This window comes from Phyllostomus discolor, chromosome 2 (assembly GCF_004126475.2).
Source record: "Phyllostomus discolor isolate MPI-MPIP mPhyDis1 chromosome 2, mPhyDis1.pri.v3, whole genome shotgun sequence".
Taxonomy (NCBI): domain Eukaryota; kingdom Metazoa; phylum Chordata; class Mammalia; order Chiroptera; family Phyllostomidae; genus Phyllostomus; species Phyllostomus discolor.
This window is the reverse complement of record NC_040904.2, coordinates 126,500,701-126,523,919: the sequence shown is the minus strand read 5'-3', so window position 1 is coordinate 126,523,919 and position 23,219 is coordinate 126,500,701. Positions and strand designations below refer to the sequence as shown.

Here is a 23,219-nt window from a genome sequence, read left to right as displayed (position 1 = left end):
ATGTTAATCCTATACTTTATTAGGTATGAATGGTAAAAGTTTAAAGGACAATTTTAACCATTAAAAGAATAAAAAATGGTTTATCATTACAAAGCCAGTAGGGAAGATAAGAAGGGGTTGGATAAGGGGGGGAAAAGCAGCACTTAAGAAGTAAAAGCAAGTAAAAATAAATAAAAACAACAACAAAAAAAGGAAAATTAGAAAAAGAAGAAAGAACAGAACACGAAAGGAAGGCCAAATATATCAGTAACCAGTAATCAGAGTAAAAGTAAATAAATAGACTACTCTTGCCAATTAAAATGCAGATTCTATTTTTTAAAAGAATCAAAATCAGTTACTCAGTATTTATAAGTTATAACACTTAAGGTATCAGTACACAGAAAGGTTAAAAGGAAAGGAATGGAAAAATATATACCCAACAAATTGCAACCCCCAAAATAGCTGGAGTAGCTATATTACTCTCAGAAATGCAGGACTTATAGACAAAAGTCTTAGTAAGGACTGTGACGATCACTATAAGTAATCAGTGATCCAATTCACTAGGAATATATAACAATTTTTAAAGTGAAATGTGACTAATAAAATAGCCTCTAACTATATAAAAGTAAGACATACAAAGCACACATTATGCAATTTCAGGTATTAAGGAATAAATTGGCCAACCCAGTCAGAAATTTAACATATTTCATTTATAAGTTGATATTTAGATCATGTAGACAAATTAGTAAATTTTCAAAATTAGTATACAAGATTTGAACAAAAAAATCAAGGTTGATTATTTGATATGTAACTCCACACCCAACAATTAGAAAACACAGATTTTTCTCAAACACACAATGGTAGATTTACAAAAATAGACCATGTTAAATTTCAAAGAAGTATCACCAAGTAAACCACTGTCAGGACACAAGCCATCACTTGGATGGCTGGACAGAAGTCAGTCATAAAAGATGAAGCACAACAATAGCAAAGCAAGCCAGTCACTGGGGAAATTAGTAAACAGTTCTAAGTAACTCAGAGATCAATGAAGAAATCATAATGGAAATTTCAGATGCTTGCTTCTGAATACTTATCAAAATTACAGGTATGCAACCAAAACAGTACTTAAAAATACATAAGTCTGCCATGCTTTAAAAAAAAAAGGAGGTTATAACTTCAAGAACTAAGCATCTAACTTATAAAATTAGAAAAAGAGGCACCCAGCCCCAGTGAACACCTAAGGCTCCGCCCCCCACCGTAACAAGAGCGACCAGATCGGAGAAAAAATAAATAAATAAATAAAATAATAGGAGAGACAGGGAAAGACAGAAGACATGTTTCCAGCAGAACAGATCAGTCCTCCAGGACTCATCCTTTTGAGTGACCAAGAAATAGCCAATCTATCAGATGCACAGTTCAAAACACTGGTGATCAGGAAGCTCACGGAACTGGTTGATTTTGGATGCAAATTACATGAAAAAATGCAGATTACCATAAAAGGGATGCAGGAAGACATACGGAGGAGAGCCAATTGTGAAAGGAAGGAATCTGAGTCTCAAAACAACACAGTGGACCAGAAGGAAGATAGAATCAACCAAGCAGGAAAGCATGATGAAATAAGAATTCAAAAAATCGAAGAAAAGCTTAAGACCATCGAGGACACCTTTAAACGTTCCAACATCCGAATTATAGGGGTACCAGAAGGGGAGGACCAACAAGTGGAAAAGTTATTTGAACAAATAATAAAGGAGAACTTCCCCAAACTGGCAAAGGGAACAGTCTTCCAAGAAATCCAAGGAGCGCAGAGAGCCCCAAAGAAGTTGGACCCAAGAAGAAACACACCAAGGCACATCATCATTACATTAGCCAAGGTAAAAACGAAGGAGAGAATCCTAGAAGCAGCAAGAGATAAGGGGACAGTAACCTACAAAGGAGTTCCCATCAGACTGTCAGCTGATTTCTCCAAAGAGACCTTACAGGCAAGAAGGGGCTGGAAAGAAATATTCCAAGTCATGAAAGACAAGGACCTATATCCCAGATTGCTCTATCCAGCAAAGCTCTCATTTAGAATGGAAGAGAAGATAAAGTGCTTTTCAGATAGGGTCAAGTTAAAGGAGTTCATCATCACCAAGCCCTTACTTTATGAAATGCTAAAGGGACTTATCTAAGAAAAGAAGATAAAGAAAAGACATGTATAGTAAAAGGACAGCAAACTCACAATTGTTAACAACCACACCTAAAGCAAAACCAAAAGAAACTAAGTAAACAACTAGAATAGGAACAGAACCACAGAAATGGAGGGCACATGGTGGGGCTAGCAATAGGGGTGGGAGGAGGAGAGAGGGGGAAAAGGTATAGAGAATAAGTAGCATGGAATGTGGTTTGAAAATAGATAGGGGGAGGGCGGGAATGGTACGGGAAATGTAGAAGCTGGAGAACTCATGGGTATGACACATGGACATGGACTAAAGGGGGGGAACGTGGGTGGGAGAGGGGGCACAGGGTGGAGGGGAGTGAAGGGGGAAATGGGACAACTATAATAGCATAATCAATAAAATATATTTAAAAAAAAAAGAAAAGATGAAGGGAGTAAGAACTACAAACTGGTAGTGAGAAAATAGTCATGGGGATATAAAGTACAGAACAGGGAATATAGTCAATAATATTGTAATAACTGTGTATGGTGTCAGGTGGGTATTTGAAATATTAGGGGAATCACTTTGTAAAGTATACGATTATCTAACTACTATGCTATACACCTGAAACTAAAACAAATTAATATTGAATGTAAACTGTAATTGAAAAATAAAATATAAAACATTAAAAAAACAAAAACAAAAACAAAAAAGAACATAAAAGAAACCTAAAAAGAAAAATAAGTATGAACACAAAAACTATGGTCCACTGTCAACTTGTAACATATGAGACAAATGAGCAGCACTGAAGGACAAGGTAGTCGGGGACAAGAGTCCAAACAATAACTCGGGGTGGCTTCAAGAACTGGAAAACAATAGGCCCATTATCCGACTAGAACCCAGTAGAGGCAGTCAGGCACACTGGGCATGAAAATCATTTTCTGCCAACCCCAATCTCCAAACCAAAAAAATAAAGCAAAATGCTTTTATAATCACAGCACAGAAATAGCAGGTCTAGCTGAAAGTTCACCAAAATATTCTTTCAAAGACAGACAAGCCAGGCCATAGGGAGATTAAAAGATCGGAGCCCAAATTAACACAAGGGAGAGGGACCTGTTCAAAATAAAGTAAGCATCCATAGGAGAACAGTTCTCTTTTTTAATCCTCTTTGTTACTACTAAAATTAAAATAGCAGAAAAATACCATTAACATCAGCCAGTAAACTTCATGGTTCCAAGTATAAAATCATCTTAGATCCAGGCAGTTGTATTTTAAGACAGTTTAATCAGCTGCCCACTTTACATCACTTTAAAGCTACCCAGAGGCCACAGGGAATACCATCCTTTACATCCAGTTCACTTAAGAGTCCTCTTGGTCACCATCTGCTCTGGTCCTATTTCTGTGACTAAGATGCTTTATTTTGTAATCCCAACTCACAGTACAGGCCTGCCACAGTCCACCCTGCCCCACCAGGCCCAATTAACCCACATATCACATGAACACTAAAGGAGAGAGGGAAAAATAATAATATACCAACCTTGAATTATTTTCTCCTTGTTTAATCTTGTTTGTCCACTAAAGTAGAAAGGGTAGGAAAAAAAACCTTTAGTACCAAATTGGGTTATTTTTAAGAGAAAAAAAAACCAGCAGTGAAAGGTAAAGATAGCAAGCATATGAACTTATGTAACACACTTCATAATCTAACCTGTAAAACTTATTCTAAATTAATATTTATACTCATTTAACGTACTTAATTGACAAGCTAAGAATTTCACCCTGCCCAAATTAAAATGTATAGGCCAGGAATCAATCTTAAGTGAATTGTAGGTGGGAAAGAAATGTATATGTATATTATTTTTTGTTAAATATTCTTGTTAAAATAAGTATGTTGACCAAAATAATCTTCCCAGGCAGCAGGACCTAAACAGGAGAGTCAGTCTGTCCACTGCTGGACGGAATGAGCGAGTGGACCGAGTGGGAACGCCGCACACAAACCTTCAGACTCCACCCAGCCTCTCCTAGGCCCTGGCTCTTCTCAAGCTGTTCCATTTTGTAATGCTGACAACTATCTTGCAGACCACGCTGAAGAACTGAAGTTTGGCTAAGACATTTAAGAATTAAAAAACCAAACCAAACCAATTTTGAAGCAACCAGAAGGGTGAAAGGACTGGAAACTTGGTCACGAAATCAGTCCGTTGAGGCTGGAGGCGGAAGAAAGCAGGGTTACTGGGACAAGACTGAATGCCAGGGTAGAACCACACTTAAAGCCGTCATCACATACACGAAAGCTTATCAAGGAGAATTCAGCTGACACTTCCTTGAGCTCTTTCTTTGTGCTAAGTACAGTGCAAGGCACTGGAGACAAAGAGATGCTCAGCGGCTGCCCTTGAGAAAGGAATTGGTTTGTTCTGTGTGGATACTGGGCACAGAATTGGGCATGGGAGATAAAAAATAGTAAACAGGTTTGTTCAGAACAAATTTTCTCATTTGGAATCAAATGTCTACAGCCCCTATTTGCATCCTTCTATGTCAATGAGAGGTGAAAGTCTTTGAAGTAAACTCCATTGCCATATATCAGGCTCAGGAACAAAACTGCTTTGGCTCTACAGAGCTGGGTTTAGCTCCAGTGCTTCAGCCCTTCCTGTCAAATGAGGACAGTAACAGTCTCCAACTCACATGACTCTTGTGATAACTGAGTGAATACAGTTAAAGTGTTTAGAATACTGCTTAGCTTTTCGTAAGCACGCAAGAGTTGTAAAAGCTTTATAAGCTTGGACAGAGCTTTATAGAAATTAAAGATTTAACTTAATGCATTTCTTTAATCTTTTAAAAACTGTGAGGTAAACAACACAAACAAATAAAGCCAACCCCATGTAACCCCTCCCCCCATGTTAATAGATCACTGCCACCCTGCTGGACCCTTTTCCAACCACCATGTCCTCCCTCCCCTAGGGGATCCACTACCTGTTCATTTGAAAGTTCATTGGCCTCTCTTCATAGTTTTCCCACCAATGTAGGGCATAGATTAGCTTAACTGTTGTTGAACTTTATACTGAATTGCTTCTTACTATATGTAGTCTTCTGCATGTTGCTTGTGTTCAACATTTTGTGAGACACATCAATGTTGAGGAATGTAGCTGTATTCCTTACATTCTTATTACTGGTACTACTCTGCTGTAAGGGTTTACCACAATCTATTTATATGATCTGTTGTTGATAGATATTTAAAACGTTTCCATTTCGGGGTTATGCTGCTATGAATAAGCTTGCATCAGATTATCTAGGGCAGTGGTTTTCAAAGTGTGGTCCCTGGACCAGCATCACTGGCATTGCCTGGAAATTTGCAGGAAGATGCAAAGTCTTGGGTCCCACCCAGACACCCTGAATCAGAATCTCATAGATTGGGACCCAGAAATCTGTTTTAATAAACTCACCAAATGATTCTGATGCATGCTTATATTTAAGAATCACTCAAGGATAAGCAAACAGCTCTTTTTTGTAAACAGACTTTTTTAAATAGAGGTTTTACGTATTTATTTTTGGAGGGGAAGGGAGGGGAAAAGAGAGGGAAACATTAATGTGTGGTTGCTTTTCATGCACCCGCTAATGGAGACCTGGCCTGCAACCCAGGCATGTGGCCTGACTGAGAATCAAACCAACATCCCTTTGCTTTGCAGGCTGGCTTCAATCAATCCACTGAGCCACGCCAGCCAGGGCTGTAGACAAAGTTTTACTGGAATACAGTCACACCCATTTGTTTATATATCGTTTTGGCTACTTTTACATGATAACAATGGAGCTGGGCAGTTCAGGCAGACTGTGAGGCCCACAAAGCCTAAACTATTTACTATCTGATAGCTCTTTATAAAAGTTTGCTCACCCATGCCTAGAGATATATACCTAGCACTAAAATTGTTGGGCCATGGGGTACGCAAATATTCAGCCTCACAAAGTGGTCATACCCCTTTATATCTCTCTGTAGTGTCCCACATCCTCTCATCACTTAGTAATTGTTGGGAACCGCCCTGCCTGGTTTCAGAAACTGTAACCCCCCCCATGGCTAAGGCTGAGTGAGAGACCTTGGGACCATAAGCCAGAGCTTATCTCCCTGGCAGGGGCACTGCCTCTGCTCCCTTTCCTTTACCCTGTGTGGCCCCCAGTGCATGGCCGGTTAGCCAATGACGGGTAAGATTCCCCAAGGGAGGGATGACCTAAGACAGGTATGGTCACTGGGGGGCCCTCAGGGAAGACTTGGGGGGGGCTATAGCAAAAGGGGGTGATGGACTCTCGCCCCTCGGCTGTGACATAGCCTGAGTCCTCATTCTGTCTGGGAGAAGTCTCCCAGTCTCTCAGCTGCCTTACTCCCCCTGCCTGACTTAAGCCTGAAACAATGACAGAGGGTGGTACAGCCCTGTGCAGGACAGGGCAGGTTCCACCTGGGGCAATCAGGCCTAAGAAAGAATACCTAAAATCCTGTGAAACCTGCTTTGCTAAGAATGCTCTCAATTTTCTGATAAAGGTTCAAGCAGGAAATGAATTTGTTTCCCAAAGTTTTATAGCCCTTTAGCTAACTGACCCTGACTCAGAATAAGCCTTCCCAGTACTTTGTGTGTTATCTATTGTTTGATCCTTACTGCCTGACAATGACTGACGAGCTTAACCTCTATTCCTGTGCAAACTGAACCCAATAAAAGCCCATTGAGGAAAAGGCTCTTGGTCCTTCTCCTTTGAGAGATTGGCCACCTTTCTTCCGCAAGCAGATCATGTCTTGGTAGACTTACTCTCATCTGTGGCAGACGGGGGCTCTGTGGGAAAAGCTCCCCCATATCTGGCACCCATAACAGGGACCTGAGGATTTGGAACCTGCTTCAACCAGAGGCTACGAATCATCGTCACGGACGGCAAGCCTAAGAGGACAAAATTAGCGCTTTCATCCCCACAGGGACAGGGCCATCTCTCAGTGAGGCCCGCAGGTGTGTTACAGATAAGGGGAAAGGTTTCTGTCCTGCTGCCTCTTGATCGGTTTTCTTCCCATTTCTTTCTCCTGTACCCTGTTCCATCATTAGGAGCCTTGCTTTCTCTCTCCCAAGCATTTGCTGCATTTCGAGGTCATGGGTCGAGGAGTTAAGAGCCACAAGGGCGCTCACTGCTAGAAGGCACCCGTGAGAGGATAAGCTCGGATGTGGACTGAGTCAGAACACTAGGTTTCCACCAGCTGCAAGCAAAAGTCCACACAACGAAAGGCACACTGTAAAAGCATTCACAGTCCCATCCTCTGCAGCATAATCCCCACCTAGGTTTAGGCTTGGGGAGGAGAAAGCAAAGACTTTCCCCTTTTATTAGCTTTTATGGCAAGGTATTTAAGAACATTTCAGCTTCCTGCTGAGTGCTGAAGAAAAGAGGCACTTCCTCCCTCCAGCTCGAGATCTCGAGCATCCCTATGTGAGTAGGGGCCTTGCAGAGGTCTGGGGTTGAATCCCTGAGATGTGCAGGGGCCTCACAGGGAATTCTGCCTCACGTAATTTAACTTTCAGGCTCATCTGGGGAAGCACAATTTAAGGGTTGGTCACCCAGAGATTCAAGCCCTCCCAACTGGTCTAGATGACTGGGAAGAGAAACCGAGACCCATAAGTGGGGTTAGGGTACCCGAAATATCCGGTACCCCTCTTCCTGTCTTCCACCAACAGCACATTTTGACCACTCTCCTCACTAGCAAGAAACCGGATCTGAGGGTGCAGACGGACTGAAAGTGAAACTGAAAGTGGCTTTGTAATTACCACGCTTTTGACAGATGGGGGACTCTGTGGGCAAAGCTCCCCCACATTTCAGAAAAGATTCATTTATTTGTTAAGGAATTTCTTTAAAGGTTTCTACAAATTCTCAACCATGGGTAACGGGCTCTCTAAAGAACAAGAGCAATATTTTAGACAAATTCAACAGCTTCTTAAGGCTTCAGGGTGTCAGATTAAAAAGCAGAACTTAATTAACTTACTTCATATTGTTAAAGAATATTGCCCCTGGTTTCCTGAGAAGGGGTCTTTAGATTTGGAAATATGGAAAAAGTAAGACAGAAATTGAAGTGGCACCAAGAAAGCAGCACCCCTATCGGGCATCAAAATCTTTTTACTTGGGGAATGGTCAGGACTGCTTTGACGCCCCTTCATATTTTCAACCCAGATACCAAGACTAAAGGGGCAGGAAAAAAATCCATGTCAGATGAGGGCAGAGGAAGCCGCTTTTATCGCCTCCGATCAGGAAGAATTAAGTCTGCTCCTTGAAAACAAGGAGATACCTTCCCTGCCTCCGATTCCTCCCTCTGCTCCTAATTGGGAGGAAAACTTTAGGCTTCAGGATCCCCTTGTTGACTTTTCCACCCCAACAGTGGCAGCCATTCAAGCCCCTTTGCCAGGAACCACTACCATGCATCAGTGTCTTAAAGACGCAGGCAGGGACGGGGACTGGCAGTCCTTTGCTGCCTTCCCTATCATTACTTGGCAGGGCAGACAAAATCTGGCGCGTGAATCTCTACCTTATGAAATGTTCAAAGACTTAAAGAAAAGTATAAGGACAATGGGCTCCAATCCCCTTACACAATAGGATTATTAACAGCCACGACAGAACCATTCCGAATGGCTCCCTGTGACTGGGCTGGCTTAGCCAGGACAACTTTAACCCCAGGTCAGTTTACTGTCTGGCACTCTGAGTATATGATAAGACACCGCCATCAGGTGAATGAAAATGGAAGGACAGGAAACCCAGTCACTCACGACATGCTTTTAGGGCTACGACAATATACTAGACGGGATCAGCAGGCACGCATGGATCCCCAGACTTTTCCCCAATGCTCTTCCACGACTCTTCGAGCCTTCAAGGCTGTACGTGAAGCTAAGCCATGCAGCTCTGGATCCTTTATTAATATTAGACAAGATGCCAACGAAGCACATCTAGACTTTGTTGACAGATTACAAGAGGCAATTCAGAGACAAAATGAAAATCAGGATGTTGCAGATGCACTCCTACTGCAGTTAGCTTTTGAGAATGCCAGTAACGATTGCAAAGCTGTTCTTCAACCCATTCGGTTAACTACTGCCGACGTCGGTCAGTTTATAAAGGCCTGTCAAAATGGAGGAACAGAACAGCATAGAGCAGCACTGCTTGCCACTACCCTGAAAGGCGAAATTAAATGCTTCAATTGTGGCAAGGCTGGACACACTCGGAAGGAATGTCATTATAAAAATAAAAAACGTCCTATGAAAGATTGCCCTCATTACCACAAAGGCAAACACTGAGCCAATCAATGCAGGTCCACTTATGATAAGGATGGAAACTTACTGCCCCCACTCCAGGGAAACGAGAAGAGGGGTGCAAGTTCCAGGGCCCCAAACCCCAACAGGAGCTCTAACAACAGCAATCAGCTGTTGTGGACTCAGGAAGATGCCGGGTCTCCGGCTTCCACACCGCCACTAGGGGGAGCACAGGGCTGGACCTGGTCACCACCACCTCTGAACTCATCTTAAAAGAGCAAGATGAGGTGGTGCCATTACCCCTGGGACTAGTAGGGCTGATCTTAGGCAAGTCTAGTATGACCACTAAGGGCATCCTTGTCCAACATGGAGTTGTTGATTCTGACTACCAGGGAGAAATAAAAATTATGCTCAGGGCACTCAGGTATTGTATTATTCCAGCTCAGACCTGCATTGCCCGGCTCCTCCTCATGCCTCACAAGGTACCAAACACTCAAGAAGCAGTTAGGGGGAGCACGGCTTTGGCAGTACTAATAACCAATCGATATTTTGGACTGCCTCCATTAATCTAAAACGCAGTGGACCTGCACTGATTGGCCTTTATATTGAAAATAAAGGCAAAAGACAGAGAATTCCATGGCCTCTTAGACACAGGAGCTGATGTGTCTGTTATTTCTAGCCAGTACTGGTCCCCAGAGTGGCCATTAATTGAGACAGACATTTCTATAACTGGAATAAGGTGCATTTCTCAGCCCCACAAAAGTATGTGGGCCCTTAAATGCTTTGGTCCAGACGGTCAGGTTGGATGAATTTGACCTTATGTCCTCCCCGCCCCAGTTAATATCTGGGGCAGGGGCCTCCTCACTCAGTGGAGAGTACAAATCACCCTGCCGCCTTTTCCTTAGCAGCCACTGTCCAGGCTTCTCCTTTTCCCCTCACTTTGCTATCTGATACACCTGTGTGGGTTAACCAGTGGCTGCTAAAACAGGAGAGGCTAGAGAAACTTCAAGAACTTGTACAACAACAGTTAGAGGCAGGGCACATAGCCATCCAGCAGTCCATGGAATACTCTTATTTTTGTAGTTCCCAAGAAAACAGGGAAATGGAGACTTATACATGATCTCAGAAAAATTAGTGAACTCTTACAACCCATGGGAGCCCTTCAGTCAGGGGTTCCAAATCCAGTGTGTATACCAAAAGAATGGCCTCTTATTGTCATTGACTTAAAAGACACTTCCCCTAGCAGAAAAGGACTGCGAGAGATTAGCCTTCTCAGCCCCAGTACTTAATAACTCTCAACCGATGGAGAAGTTCCAGTGGAAAGTCCTGCCACAGGGCATGTTAAATAACCATTCAATAACCATATCATCTGCCAACATTTTGTTCATCAGGCTGTTCAGCCAGTGTGGACTCAGTTTCCTCAAAGTATCATTTATCATTACATGGATGGCACCCTAATTGCTACAGCCTCTCAAGAAGAGCTAAAGCAAGTTTACCTCTGTCTTGAGGACAATGTCTCCTCAGCAGGACTAGTTACAGTCCCAGAAAAGAGCCTCTTAACGTAGTTTGTGACTCTGGTTATACTGTATATACACTCCTTCATATAGATCAGGCTCTATTAAAAGGGTCCGTTGAGCCTCAGTTACTAAGTGTATGTCTAACTCTGCAAAGTCTTTTAGATAAAAGGAAGCACCTCTTATTTGTTACCCATATCCGATCTCATTTGGGCTTACCCGGACATATGGCAGAGGGTAATTCTCAGGCTGATGCCCTTGTCAGCCTAGCTGATAATTTTCAATCTGCGGTAATGTCTCATCAATTTTTTCACCAAAATAGTCAGGCCCTATGTAAAGAATTTAATATTCCACAGGCCCAAACAAAACAAATGATGAGAGAATGTTCATATTGCCAAGCACTTTCGAAAGTGCCCCCTATTCTTGGGATTAACCCCAGAGGGATACAACCGAGAATGAGTTGGCAGACAGATGTTACTCACTACCCCCCTTTGGGAAGATTAAAATATTTACATAGATCTGTAGACACTCAGGTGCTCTACATACCACTCCCCTCACCGGGGAGCAAAGACTATTAGAGCTCATTGGCTCGAGGCCTTCAGCCACCTAGGCCGTCCACAACAGATCAAGACTGATAATGGCCCAGGATACACTGCACAAGCCACTCAGGTTTTCTTAGAAAAATGGGGAATTAGGCATAAAACAGTTATCCCCTATAACCGTACGGGCCAAGCAATTGTTGAAAGAGCTCACCAGACCTTTAAAACTTTCTTAAACAAAAAAGGGGAGTCAGGAAACATCCCTCAGTAATTTAACCATGCTAGCAATATATATGTACAATTTTTTGAATTGTGATAATTATCTGAAGTCACCCATAGACAAACACTTTGTACAAAACAGGCCTGCAGGCCCACAGCCTTTGGTCTTGTACAAAGACCTACTAGGGAAAGGAAAATGGGAGGGCCCAGTTGAGCTATTAACATGGGGAAGAGGGTATGCTTGTGTTTCAATTCCCACAGGCCCACTGTGGCTCCCAGCAAACAGAGTGTAACCATACCACACCAGACCCACCCCAACAACAGAAGTGGCAGTTCTTCAGATTTGACAGCCCAAACAGAAAGTAGATTGGCTGGAGGGACAGATGGGGCAGATGTCCCCAAGGACCACAGCAGAAGAATGCCACCACCAGAAAACACAGACTCACAGGAGCAACTCCCTGGATCAACCTCAGGGAGTATTTTGGGGTGACCTAAAAACCCTTAATACAAGGGCAGAACAGATTATCCAACAATCAAGAGTGAAGGATACTCCAAAGAACAGGTTCTTAGCTTATTTGTCAGTTGTTTCTTCAGACTCCACCAAGGTGGCCCTACTCTTGGGCCTGCTCACCTGCCTCGGAGGGCTAGGCTTAGCCTCTGAAACTGATCATATATATCAGAGCCATGTTACAGACCCACCTGTGTTTAAGCTCCATACTTAGTGGAATCCTGAGCCTCCTTTGTGTAGTAATGATACTGAGTGGACTGGAGGCACCTGGCTCCCTCTGGACAGACCCCTAGAGGACAAACATCATTGGCTATCCGCCCTGGGAGGCACTGTATATGACTCTAACCATTTGCCTGCTTGCTTTTCTGTTAACCAATACCCTCTGTTTCCCTATTATGTCTAAGTGATACACTTATGCAATAACTAATTATACCCCTAAGCGGTCTCTGCTTACAGTAAATCTTTCCTTAGCTGGAGCAATAGGATTTAAAGGAGAAAGGCCAAGGGATAGTACCAAACTTCTTTTATGTCCAATAGATGGTGGATCAACCAAACCAGTCACTTGGACATTATGCTGTGATCAAGCACCACCATTAATTAATATCACTAGTACCCCTCTAGTAGCAGAAAACTGGGGTGCAAAATGGAAGGGATATGCCATAGCACACTCGGCAATAGTGAACCCAACACCCCTCAAAATGTACAGTGAACTTAGTTGGCATAGCAGAGGAGCAGGAGCCCCTATTCTCAGAATAAAAAGTCTTAATCATACTAGCCCATGGCATACTTCTATTTGGAAGATGGGGCTCCCTTTTCTTGACCATCAGACGGGACAATTTCAACTCATCTGAAAGAGAGATAATGCCTTTGGTTATTTTAACATTTGGAATATTAAACATACTGGGTTACTGTCTGTACTTCTCATCCTTACCTACTTGTAGCTGTCCCTGGTACACCTCAACTTATATATAATGAGACTTCCACTGTATATACTTTTACTACTACCCCCAGCACTATATATACCAGCTGCTTAACCTGTGTGAATGTCACTCAATTAAATCTCACCACCATATTTGTCATTCGCTGACAGGCTCAGGCCCAGGTTCCTGTTAACCTTACTCAGGAGTGGGCCGATCTGGGAGAATTAAGTGCTCTCAATAAGGCCTTTGCCTGTGTTAAAACCCGCCAATTTATAGGCATGCGTATTGCCTACATAGTTTCTGCTATTGTAATAACTGGAGCCGTGACTACTGCATCTGTAGCCCTTACTGAATCCATTCAAACTGGTCATGCAGTTGATGCTCTTCTCACTAATACTACTCAGCAAATGATTCAACAAAGCCAAATTGATCAGGAAATTCTTACTCCACTCTCTGCCACAGAATCTGCCATTGTCTGGCTTGGAGAGCGACAGGGTGCTCTTGCCTTAAGGCAACAGCTCACTTGTGATCCTGGTTTTTCTAAACTCAGTGTTACTCCATTTAGGTGGAATTCCAGTCAACACTTCTGGGCAGATGTGTGTCATCGCCTGCAGGGTGCATCCTCTACCAATCTCAAAGGACAGATTGATCAGCTGCAGCTTGACCTCCACCAGCAGCTCAGTGACATGAAACGCCTAACTGAACAAAAAGTGTTCTAGACCCTTTACAATAATTTACAACAGCTGAACCCTAAAAACTGGCTTAATGGACCGAATTTACGAGTTTGGGTCACTGCAGCTTTTGGGTACCTCCTTGTCTTAATCCTTACTTGTCCTTCATGATGTATATGGAAGTTGTTTTCTTGAGAGCGAATTCAAAAACAGCAAATAGTAGCTTTCACAGGCTTAATAACTACAATTGGGTTCACAAACAAAAAAAGGGGGATGTTGGGAACGGCCCTTCCTGGTTTTTCAGAAATTGTAACCCCCCCATGGCTAAGGCTGAGTGAGAGACCTTGGGACCATAAGCCACTAAGGAGACAAAGCTTATCTCCCTGGCAGGGGCACTGCCTCTGCTCCCTTTACTTTACCCTGCCTGGCCCCCAGTGCATGACTGGTTAAGCCAATGACGGGTAAGATTCCCCAAGGGAGGGATGACCTAAAACAGGTATGGTCACTGGGAGGCCCTCAGGGAAGACTTGGGGGGGGCTATAGCAAAAGGGGGTGATGGACTCTCGCCCCTCGGCTGTGACATAGCCTGAGTCCTCATTCTGTCTGGGAGAAGTCTCCCAGTCTCTCAGCTGCCTTACTCCCCCTGCCTGACTTAAGCCTGAAACAAGACAGAGGGTGGTACAGCCCTGTGCAGGACAGGGCAGGTTCCACCTGGGGCAATCAGGCCTAAGAAAGAATACCTAAAATCCTGTGAAACCTGCTTTGCTAAGAATGCTCTCAATTTTCTGATAAAGGTTCAAGCAGGAAATGAATTTGTTTCCCAAAGTTTTACAGCCCTTTAGCTAACTGACCCTGACTCAGAATAAGCCCTCTCAGTACTTTGTACGTTATCTATTGTTTGATCCTTACTGCCTGACAATGACTGATGAGCTTTACCTGTATTCCTGTGCAAACTGAACCCAATAAAAGCCCATTGAGGAAAAGGCTCTTGGTCCTTCTCCTTTGAGAGATTGGCCACCTTTCCCCCACAAGCAGATCATGTCTTGGTAGACGTACTCTCATCTGTGGCGGACAGGGGACTCTGTGGGAAAAGCTCCCCCAAAAGTAATGTCAGAGCTCTCAATTTGTGCCAATCTGATGCATAAATGGTTTATCTCACCATGACTTTAATTTGTGTTTCCCTGTTACTATGAAGGTTGATAACTCCCACTTTATTTTAAATGAAGTACTACTTAAAGAAAGAAAAGAAAATCTCCTGTGGGACTGAGCTACTAGATCTGGAAAGGAGCTCCATCAGATCTTAAAGACAGAATCACAAACTCAGGTCTGTCTGGAACTTTTTGTGTTGTTTAGGAAAAAGAGTTACCAACCTCTGCCAGGAGCACTGGTCCCCAAACTAGGGTGTGTATCGGAATCCCCTGGCAGGCTTATTAAAACACTGGCTGCTGGGCCGGGTGGACAGGTGCTTTTTCTTCCAGACCCAACACAGGCAGCCAGCTCTTTAGGTAGCCTTCCCTCCCGGCCCTATTCCCCACATACCAATCCATTTAAATGCCCCGACTCCATGCTGCCATTTTACCCAGACTGATTTATCACCTGCATGCTAAGTAATTTTTACTTGTGTGTCTACCTGGCTCTAGTATCTTAAAGGAAAAGCCACAGGCTGTATCATCCTAATACAGAGAAAATCTTAGGACTTAACAGAACCTCAGTGTATGTACTCTGCCTAAGGAGTGTCATATGAAAATATCCATCAAAATGACAAATCCATTTGCCCTTTGACCCAGCAACCCTATTACTGAACCTGTATTCATCTGTATTTAAAAGAATACTTGTTATAGTATTATTTCTAATAGCAAAGATGCTAAATAAACTACATGTCCATTAACAGGGAACTGGTTACATTAACAAGTAAACACTGGTATATCTACATAATGGAATACTATGTAATTGTGTCCCCCAAAAAGAAAAAGACTATGTAACAATATGGAAATATCACTAACATAACATATATCATTAAGTAGAAAAAGCAAGGTGCAGATTTTTAAAATCCACCATTACAGAGGGGAGGGAAACAAGAATAAACAGTTGGATGTGAACAAAGAAACACTGGAAGACTACACAAAGAACTAATAGATGTGGTCATCTACAGGGTAAGAACAGGAAGCCTAGGAGGAATTGTTTTGTTTGTAAATATGTCAATTTATTAGTTTTTTAAAAAGTATATGACAAGTAGCCCTGGCTGGCATAGCTCAGTGGATTGAGCGCGGACTGGGAACTAAAGTGTCCCGGGTTCGATTCCCAGCCAGGGTACATTCCTGGGTTGCAGGCCATAACCCCCAGCAACCGCACATTGATGTTTCTCTCTCTCTCTCTTTCTCTCTCCCTCCCTTCCCTCCCTAAAAATAAATAAAATCTTAAAAAAAAAAAAAAGTATATGACAAGTAAATGAAATTACACAGAACTACTCACTGTTGATTTACCATTATCATGGTTATTAACATTAATGAAAGATTTCTTATACTCTGAAATACACTCAAAATCTTTTGAAATGGATGTGAAAGAGGACAGCAACCATTCAGATGAATGAAAACATGCAGGGAAATGACAGACACACTGTCATTTCTAATACAGAAAATGGTTCTCAAACACTGGATTCACTTTGTCTCAGCTTCATAATCTTGCTGAGACCAAGAATGAAAGAACTGCTATTTAAACACATTACATTCTCTTTGTAGCTTTGTAGACAGTGGCTTTGTAGCCAAATCCAATTTCCAGCAGAATTCAAAGAAGCACCTTCATCCCATATTTACTTTTATACAGAAATTTTAAAAGGTTTTGCCAATCTATGTGGATCACAGACTCATTCATTTTATAAATTTTAAATTAAGGGTGAGGAAAAATTTTTAAATATTGCCAGTCCAGGTCTCTACAAAATCACAAAGTTCAGCAGAGATGATAACTTTTTATATGCTTGCTGAAAAAACAGCTCAGGATTTTTAATTTAATTTCAATAGCTGATTTGATAAAAAATTATATCATCAAAATGTCATCCCACAAAAAATGGAATACCAAGTACTTTGACAGTTTTGTAATGGCACTACCTTAATGAAAGGAGAAAAAATAGCTCTGATATAAGGAAGGATTTCATTTAGCTGTAAGTCAACAGAGACTACTGTAGACATTACTGTTTTATTAACAATCACTGGCATTCTACTGATCATTGCTGCCTTCAAATCACTTTATAAATATAACAGAGTAGGAATCTAGAAATATAATTTCTTTCTAAAAGTATCTGTAAGTATTTAGGTTTATAGTTTTCATCAGCTTTATCAAGAGGTCTGTATCTAGCTTGGGAAGTGGGAAAGAAAAGTAGGTGACTAAAACAGTTTTGCTATTAATCTGCTTCCTTTAATCAAAGTTTGGCTTGTGACAGAGGCAGAAAAGGTGAAGGGAGCTGAAAGGTTAGAGGAATATATTTTGAAGGAGTCAGGAATAACACCACTCAAAATCTGCAGTGTGATCCATTTCCAAAACACACCACTCGACTCTGCAGGAATCCAAATGCTTCTGCCAAGAAGTGAAGTCTTATGACCAGACATTTATAGGCCCCACAAATAGGCATCATTCATTTTGTAGATTATTACACTGTTCTTCACTTAAAAAGGTGTTTGACCTTGTTAGTCCTGGTTTATATTCTATGGCATTTCTTCAGAAATCATATAGAAAGCTTACTTTCCCAAGTATATCCTTTTAAAGAATTCAAATTCAACAGTCAAGCACACAGTGTGCCACAAGAGAAAGAAAGAAATCACAGGAAATAAGTATACATGTGGGGCAAGTTTTCAAAATAGATACACTGGAGCATACATGGAAATGCAGAGCCTCACCTGATATTACACCAATTAATCCATTTGAAAGTATAGACGATTTCAAGGGTTAGTAACATGGAGACTTTCCCTAGATGTCTGGAGGGAAAAGAAAGTAATACCCAACTAATTCATGATAATATTTGTGCATATATATAGATTAGTCCTAGGTGCAAAGGCTAGGATCAAGCCCACTCCCAGGAAACTAGTATCACAGTAACATAACAATTATATGTCACCTTTATAAAAGTTTACAGATGATTTAATATTTATTTTTGCTTGTTTTTTTAAAAAGACCAGAACAATGCTCAGCACCCAGCAAAAAGTAAGCTAACTACTGCCAGAGGAAGAAAAACATCAGGTTTGCTATCAATAACTTTATTAATGCGCCATCTTTCAGTCATTAAAGTGAATTAAATTTAGCTTGTTAAAAACACGTTAAGTTTTAAGAGCTAGTTTTAAATGGAAGTGAAATGAATGGTCTGCAGGCAAGTGACTGCAAACATCTACAAATAATGTTTCACGGGAACTAGGACCTCCAATCTATTGTGTAGGTGATGGAAATGCCAATACACACTGGCGTTTTCAACAATGCTGTGCTATGAAATCATGGGAACTTACAGTTTAATGTTAGTAGATTTAAAGTTTGAAATCTTGGGCATTCTATTCCAAAAATGATACACAAGGTACTTTTCCTCCCAAATACATGATGAAGAAAGGTAAACACACACACACAGTGACAGCACAAGATTCATAAAGGATGTGGTTGGACTTATTTGTATTACCTGAAGAGGCACTGTTCAATAAAATTATCCAACTCAAAAAATATTGATCACGCCATCAGTTTCAAGGTATTTGACTATCCTATAGGTTATACAGAATTAGGTGACAGAAAACTCAAGTGCCCTTTCCCAGGATTATGCTAAATGATCCAATCCTGCTGATTCCAATAAGAGTTACTATATTTAATGATAGTGATTATCAATCAAGTTTTAAATCATTTTTCCTGAAAGACTCGTCACTTTTTAGCTTTGAAAATTCTGAAGGAGAAAAGAGAGATGGTCCAGGCAGGGAAGCAGCTTACTATAATCCTACTTTCCCACAATAAAACAGAATAAAACAACTATTCTTATCATTATTCACAATTATATTAAGAGAAATAAAAAGTAGCCTTTAAAATGCCTGGTGATATTCAAGCAATCTACAAATACTAGGGCTTTAAGCAACTCTGTAAAACAGGATGCAGAAGAGTACCGAGGTTAAGAATATGGGCTGTAGAGTCACATTGCTTTGGTTCGAATCCCACCTCTCCAACCTGTCATGTGACTTTAAGCAAGTTACATGCCCTCTGCATCTCAGTTCCTTATCTGCAAATAGAGAAGCAATCCTTACCTCACTGGATTGTTGTTAGAATTTCATTACAACAGTGCCTGACATCATGTATTAAGACATTCTTTAATTGGTTTCTATAGAAATCCTGTGAGGAGTTAGTTAAAAAAAAGTCAAGTTTTTTTTTAAGAATCAGGGAGGGGATGAAACCCACATTGGTATAACTACTGTTTATTAAGGATCTCAATAGGGATCACCTGACTTTCTGAGAGGCCCTTTAACCCAGATTTCCTACAACTTCTGAGTTTCACTTACACGCCAGACACAGTGCTGGCTGGGTCTGAGCAGCCAGAGAGTTCTCTAACATTGGAAGAGTCAGGCCTCTAATTTGTGTTCTGCTACTGATTAGCTTATAAACTTAAATAGGTCATAAAATGGTGGTCAAGTATTCTACCAATGAAGAGGGTAAAGAAGAAGAGATAGAGGAGAATGCGACTTCTAGTTTTAGTTGTTAAAATCCTGTGAATTCTAAAGGGACACTTTCAGATTATTCCCAAGATTATCTTCCTGTAAAAGAAGAATAGGACAGAACAGATAGCAGTTAAAAGTCAGCTTGACAAGGTTAAATCATATTAGTGTTCCTTGTGAACTCCATGAAGTTAAAAATGACATCTTATTTATTTACGTAACCCAGTCCATTGGCACATAGTACCTATTCAAAATGCTGCTCTGATAAACTATACATAGTATTTGAGGATTAACTGCATTTTATTGGAGCTCTCTTTATAGAAAGAGAAGTTATTTCTCAGATATATTTCTTCTCCACCATTGTGCTATACACTTTACCTTGCTCGCATTTAATTCTCACACTAACCCAGTGAGGTAGGTACTATTATTATCCCTGTTTTATATATCAGGAAACTGAGGTCGGAAAGGTAAGTCGGTTAGCAGAAGATCAGGTTGCAAGGCTTGTAGCTGGATCTCAGATTCTTACCAAGGTCTCTCTTGCTTGAAAAAATCTGTGCCTTTAACCACCCTGAATTTCACTTCCTATTAACAGCAGACAAATAAGTGTTGAGAAAGAAAAAGGTGAGACATAAAGACATAAGCAATCAGCTCCATGTAACATTATAATGTTAGTTTGGGGGGAAGTGGTCGGCTGAGACGAGCGCGGGACCCCTTTTTCCTCTTCCAGTAATGTAGCCTCTGGAGGGAAGAAATAAACCTTAGAAACCGGTCTGTGGGACTGCCTGCCTGGGGCAAAGGAGCGGGAAACGTGGAAGAACTGCAGAGACGGGGAGAGGAGAATGGATGAAAGCAGTCAGCATCAAAAATATCAGTCTCGGACTAGCTATTCCGCAGTCTTCGCAATTTGCTGGGAACCAAAACGGTGCACAGAGAAGTGTGGAGACCAAGTTGTCTTTCTTCAGCTGCAGTTCTGTAACCAAAGTGGCTGGGAACCTCGACCATTTACTTACCTAGACCTCACTCTCCCCATTTATAACACAGGGCTGATGATATTAACACTTGCCTCCCTGGCTCCGGATGGTTGGAGGTGGCTGGGGGCGGGGTGGGTGTGGGTTGGGGAAGGAGGTGTCGAAATGAAACAGCAAGTACGAGAACACCTACAAAATCCCTCGTCCAATCCCCCCTTGCCCCGAGGGGTGAGCAAGAAGGGAGAAGGGATGACAGACCAACATCCCTACACCCACTCCAAAATGCATTCAATGACGAGAACAGAAAGGTACACTGCGACAGCAGTACTCACTGTCGGACAATCATCAGAGCGAAGCGCGTCATTGCTGCCGACCCCTCCATCGCGCTGATCCGCTTCCCTGCACTGCGGGTTCACGTCGCCCACACCACTTCCGCCAAACCCAGCCAGCCCTCCCGCTCCGGGGCCTGTAGCTGAGGCGGCCTCCTACGTCATCTCCGGAAGGCCAATCAGGACGGTGGGAGGTCGGCAGGTCGAAGGAGACTGGTGAGAGCTGAGGCCCCACCCAAGGCCGTGGATTGCGACCCTGCGCGCGAGCCGGTGATTGGTGCGCAGCAGGTGCGTGTGGGCCCGCCCTGCAGCCCGCAGTGGAAGGGATTCTTACCCGAGCAAACTGGTATCTTGGAGGTGCAGTGCAGATAAGGGAACCAACGCTCAGATTTGGGGTCAATCTGATTTGAGGCAGGAATGCAGCCAACTAGTCTGACTTTGTGGGCGTACAGCTGTAGACAAATTGGGTGATACGAGGTTTAGCTGTCCAACCCGGACACGAGTTGTAGGGTCAGCAAGGTGTGTGAACATAGACCACCCAGTTTCAGCCCCTAACTCCGCCTTGACAGGCATGTTTCTGGAGCAAACTACAGTCAGGGTCTTTTGAGCTCTCTTCTAGGCTAGGCCTCATCCTTGGCCTGCTGAGAGGAATTTTTCCCAAAGAATCCTGCGAAGCCAGTTTATCAAAACTCCCCTTACCCTTGATATATGACCACTGCTCTTCCGCCCTTAATTTCAAGTCAAGCTCCTCTTCCATTGACCCTTTATATCTAACCAAGTTCCTCTTAGTAATTTTCCATTCTGTCTCTCACCCTGGCCCCTGGCAATAAATCTGCACTGGACCCGTTGTATCTGGAGTTGAAACAAACCCTTTTCCCCATAGTAATAGTCTTGACCTCTGCTTCGGTGGTCTTGGTTAGAGTCTTCCCCACTCCCGCTGTTTTGTTTGTTTGTTTTTTTTGTTTTGTTTTGTTTTTAAGGCATCTAGTGAATAAGTTCTCTTTAACAGTCCTCAGGGCCTTTCAAGAGTTCCATACCCTCTTGAACCCTCAATCGCATAATAGGTAGAATGGGATAACAGCAGCCATGACACAGGTTAAGCTTGACAAGTGTTTGCTTTACATTGGTAAAGCTTTACAATGTGAACTTTACATTGTCTTTATGCATTATTTTACCTAAATTCTCATATTTAATAATGCATTTTGGTTCATTGAATCCCCCGTGAAATACAAGAGATGGATTTAAAGAACTTAAGTGAAGCATGGCACACATATCAAAGCAATTTTACATTTATAGTCCCATTTGGCCCTCTGAAAACTCTGAGGCAGACAAGATAGGCTACATGATTTCCACTTAAAAGATGACAAGTCTAGCAGAGAGAAATTAATCAACTTGTCTTAAGCTCACAGTTGGTCAGTGGCAACACAGGACTAATTCAAAGATTCTCAAACCTACCTGCATGTTTGAACTGTCTACCTTTTGAATTCCAGGCTATGTCCTAGAAAAAAATTAAATCTGAACCTCTGTGGGAGGCACCCAGGCATTAGCAACTTTTTATATTCTCAGTTGTTTCCAATGTGTGGCCAGTTTTAAGATCTAGAAGTTTAAAGCAATGCTTTTCAAGCTCCACAAATCACCTGGGGATCTTGTTAAAATATTGACTCCAATTTAGTAGGCCTGGAATGGGGTCCAAATTCAGCATCTCTAATAAGCTTGCAGGAAAATGGGAGGCATTTTTAGAATGAGGATGGAAAGATCATTCACAGAGCTCTAACACTGGGACCCAGGTTACCATGAGGGTATGCTGCCTGTACATAGCACGTACTCCATACCTATGTCCTGAATGACTGAATGAATGAACCAGTCAAACAGGTTCTCCTGGAAATTTGATCTATAAAAATGACATTAATTAGGGAGTTACTTGTAAAAACTAAAGCAGAAAGAAAGCATAGAAACTATGAGACAGTTAGAGGTATGAAGAGCATGTAGACTGTAGCAATGAAGAAAGAGAAATCACAAATAATACAACCTCTACAACAGATTCATAGAGGGTAAGGACCAGCAAAGATAATGGAGGAACCAGTTAGACACTCAGACAGAAGCAGACACAGTGAGTAATTGCAGAGATTTCCTGTCCCTGGCCCCTCAAGATGCCCTAGTACTGAATAGCTTGTAGGTTCTAGTTTTTACAATAAAACCCCTTTCTAGTTAAAGCGGCCTGAGTGCATTTCTAAAGCCTAACTAAAAACAGTCTTCCACTTTGTCTTATTTAATACAATAACTCTGCAAGCTCTCAATTATTTCAATTTTACAAATGCAGAAATCCAGCTCTCAAGATCTGAGTTTTGACCCCAGATAATTATCCAAACTTTAGCTGTAAGGGTAAGTGCTGCTTTGTTTCATTATTTCCCTGGCTCCTATCAAAATGTTTGAAACACAGTAAGGACCCAATTAAAATTTGTTAAATGAACGAATAAAGAATATCTGTTGTGAGCAATTTGTCAAGTGAATCATACATCTAAAAGTA

The 23,219-nt window shown here is 41.9% G+C and overlaps 1 protein-coding gene across 1 annotated transcript in view; it reads right to left on the bottom strand.

Annotated features, from left to right (window-relative positions):
* Positions 1-20,824, bottom strand: part of TIGAR (TP53 induced glycolysis regulatory phosphatase) — a 31,180-nt gene extending 10,356 nt beyond the window's left edge. The window contains exons 1-2 of the mRNA XM_028533311.2: positions 20,696-20,824; positions 3,652-3,689 (exon numbers count right to left, since the gene is read on the bottom strand). Of these exons, the coding sequence (XP_028389112.1) occupies positions 3,652-3,689; positions 20,696-20,745 (88 nt within the window). The 5' untranslated portion in view covers positions 20,746-20,824. The remainder of the gene's footprint in view (positions 1-3,651; positions 3,690-20,695) is intronic.
* Between the last annotated feature and the right edge of the window lie 2,395 nt (positions 20,825-23,219).